Genomic DNA, 2,128 nt, shown 5'->3' with positions numbered 1-2,128 from the left:
AGCCAGTGGTGTGTGCAGCCGGTGGTGTGTGCAGCCAGTGGTGTGTATGGTGTATGCAGCCAGTGGTGTGTGCAGCCGGTGGTGTGTGCAGCCGGTGGTGTGTGCAGCCGGTGGTATGTGCAGCCGGTGGGTCTATGAAATTGCAATCAACTTAGTCCCTGTGACCTCTAATGGATATTGATGCAGTAGCCACAATAGTGAGATAAATGTCGAAGTGTGCTGTGTGATATCAGCTTTCCATCTTAGAGTAAGCTGATTTTCGTTCTTACTCTGTGCACTCTGGAGCTTCTACCTGCTTGTGCTTACATACCTGTCCCTCTGACTATCAGCCACTCTTCAGAACAGAAATCTACTCAATAATTTGTTGCCTCTCCCCTCTCCTTTCCCCGCCCCAGCATGTGTATATGTATGTGGTCTATGTGCATGTGTGTTCACATATGTGGGTGCACATGTGTGGTGAGTACATAAGCCAGAAGCTGACATCAGATGTCTTCCTCAATTGTGTTTCACTTTCTTATTTATTGATCCAGGGTCTCTTCCTAAACCCAGAGCTCACTGATATGGCTAACTTACCCCAGAGGGAATCTCAGCTCCCCCTCCCATACGTTTATGTGGGTGCCAGGAGTCTGAACTCCAATCCGTATGCTTGCCAGCAAGCACTTTATCCACAAAGCCATCTTTCTAGTCCCACTCTCTTGGTTTTTATGACCAGATACCCAAACAATCAATAAAATATACAACAACTAGTTTGGAAACTGTCAGATATATAGAATTCTGCTGAGATTCTGTTTGTGTACAAACAGATGTGGGAGACCTCAGAATTTACATTAGAGCTAAGAAGAGACACTTAGAACAGAACCTGCCAGTCATGCAGATGGACACAGAGTGGGTCACGAGGGAGCGGGCAGTGGCATTGGCAGGGATCCTTCCAGTTCTTTTAAAGGTCTGCTTCAACAGCTGAGCTACAGTTTCCCTATGAGCATCATTTGCATAATTCTGTAGGTTTATCCTTATATCAAATACTTTAACATTTTTTATCTTCATCCCAGTGGGATTCTGACATATTTTCATTTCCAAGCTGTTATTTTCTTATTGAATGTTTGTCTGTGACCATTAGCCATTGATTCACAGTGGCTGGCTGCTTCCCGCTTTCTGCAGGAATATCTAAGTCTCTATAGTAATCTGTGTGTGGGCCTAGTGGGGAGAGCACATTAGTGAATTGGCCTCACTAATTACTTTTCAGCATTTTTTACCACTGTTGTATAGTTTAGATCCTAAAGGGATTACAGTGAGGATGCAGTGTAATACAGCCATTTCTTCTGCCTCAATGCTGTCTTTTTTTTTTCTCTAGGATTTTCACTGGCTCACCCGTTCTAACATGTGAACAAACCACTTGATGGTTTTGAGGAATTTTCTCTTTCCTGCAAGGTAAAATTTACTTTTTATAGCAAAATTACCAAAATGCTAAAATTGTATTTAAAAATACACTTTAAATTGTGTTTTATAGTAAAGAAATTGATTAAAGCCAGACATTATTTGTTATGACTTTGGCTTTTTTAAAAATGTGCATTGATGTTCTGCATGCTTGTATGTGTGTGTGAGGGTGTCAGATCCCCTGGAACTGCAGTTACAGACAGTGGTAAGCTGCCATGCGGGAAATTGAACCTGGGTTCTCTGAAAGAGCAGCCAGTGCTCTTAACCACTAAGCCCCCATGATTCTAGATCTTAAATAGTCCTAAAGGCTTATATGCCAAAGGCTTCTTCAGCAGCTCCAGGCACTGTTAGATGGTGGAGTGAGGTAACTGGGGATTAGGACCCAGCATGATGCCACTCCTCAAGCCCCCACACAATGAGCTGAGCAAGCCCTTTTATGAGCTTCCCATCATGATGGACTCCAGGCCTAAAAGCAAAAGGGCAAAGTGACCATGGACTAGAACGTTCACTGCTGAGCAAGGGCTGCAGAGATGACTCTGCGGTTAAGAGCACAAACTACTCTTGCAGAAGATGTGAGTTTGGTTCTTAGCAAAATTGGGTGGTTCACAACTGCCTGTAATTGCAACTCCAGGGACTCGGGGAGAATTTGATGCCTTCAGCTTCCTTTGGCACCTCCACTCTCATGCATATACCC

General features: G+C 43.8%; 1 protein-coding gene across 1 annotated transcript in view; it reads left to right on the top strand.

Moving 5' to 3' along the window:
• Hacl1 (2-hydroxyacyl-CoA lyase 1) overlaps nt 1-1,543 on the top strand; it is a 41,423-nt gene extending 39,880 nt beyond the window's left edge. The window contains exon 17 of the mRNA XM_031361383.1: nt 1,352-1,543. Within this exon, the coding sequence (XP_031217243.1) occupies nt 1,352-1,384 (33 nt within the window). The 3' untranslated portion in view covers nt 1,385-1,543. The remainder of the gene's footprint in view (nt 1-1,351) is intronic.
• The last annotated feature ends 585 nt before the right edge of the window (nt 1,544-2,128 follow it).

Source organism: Mastomys coucha, unplaced genomic scaffold (genome assembly GCF_008632895.1).
Source record: "Mastomys coucha isolate ucsf_1 unplaced genomic scaffold, UCSF_Mcou_1 pScaffold9, whole genome shotgun sequence".
Lineage (NCBI taxonomy): Eukaryota > Metazoa > Chordata > Mammalia > Rodentia > Muridae > Mastomys > Mastomys coucha.
This window is presented reverse-complemented; position numbering and strand designations above follow the sequence as displayed.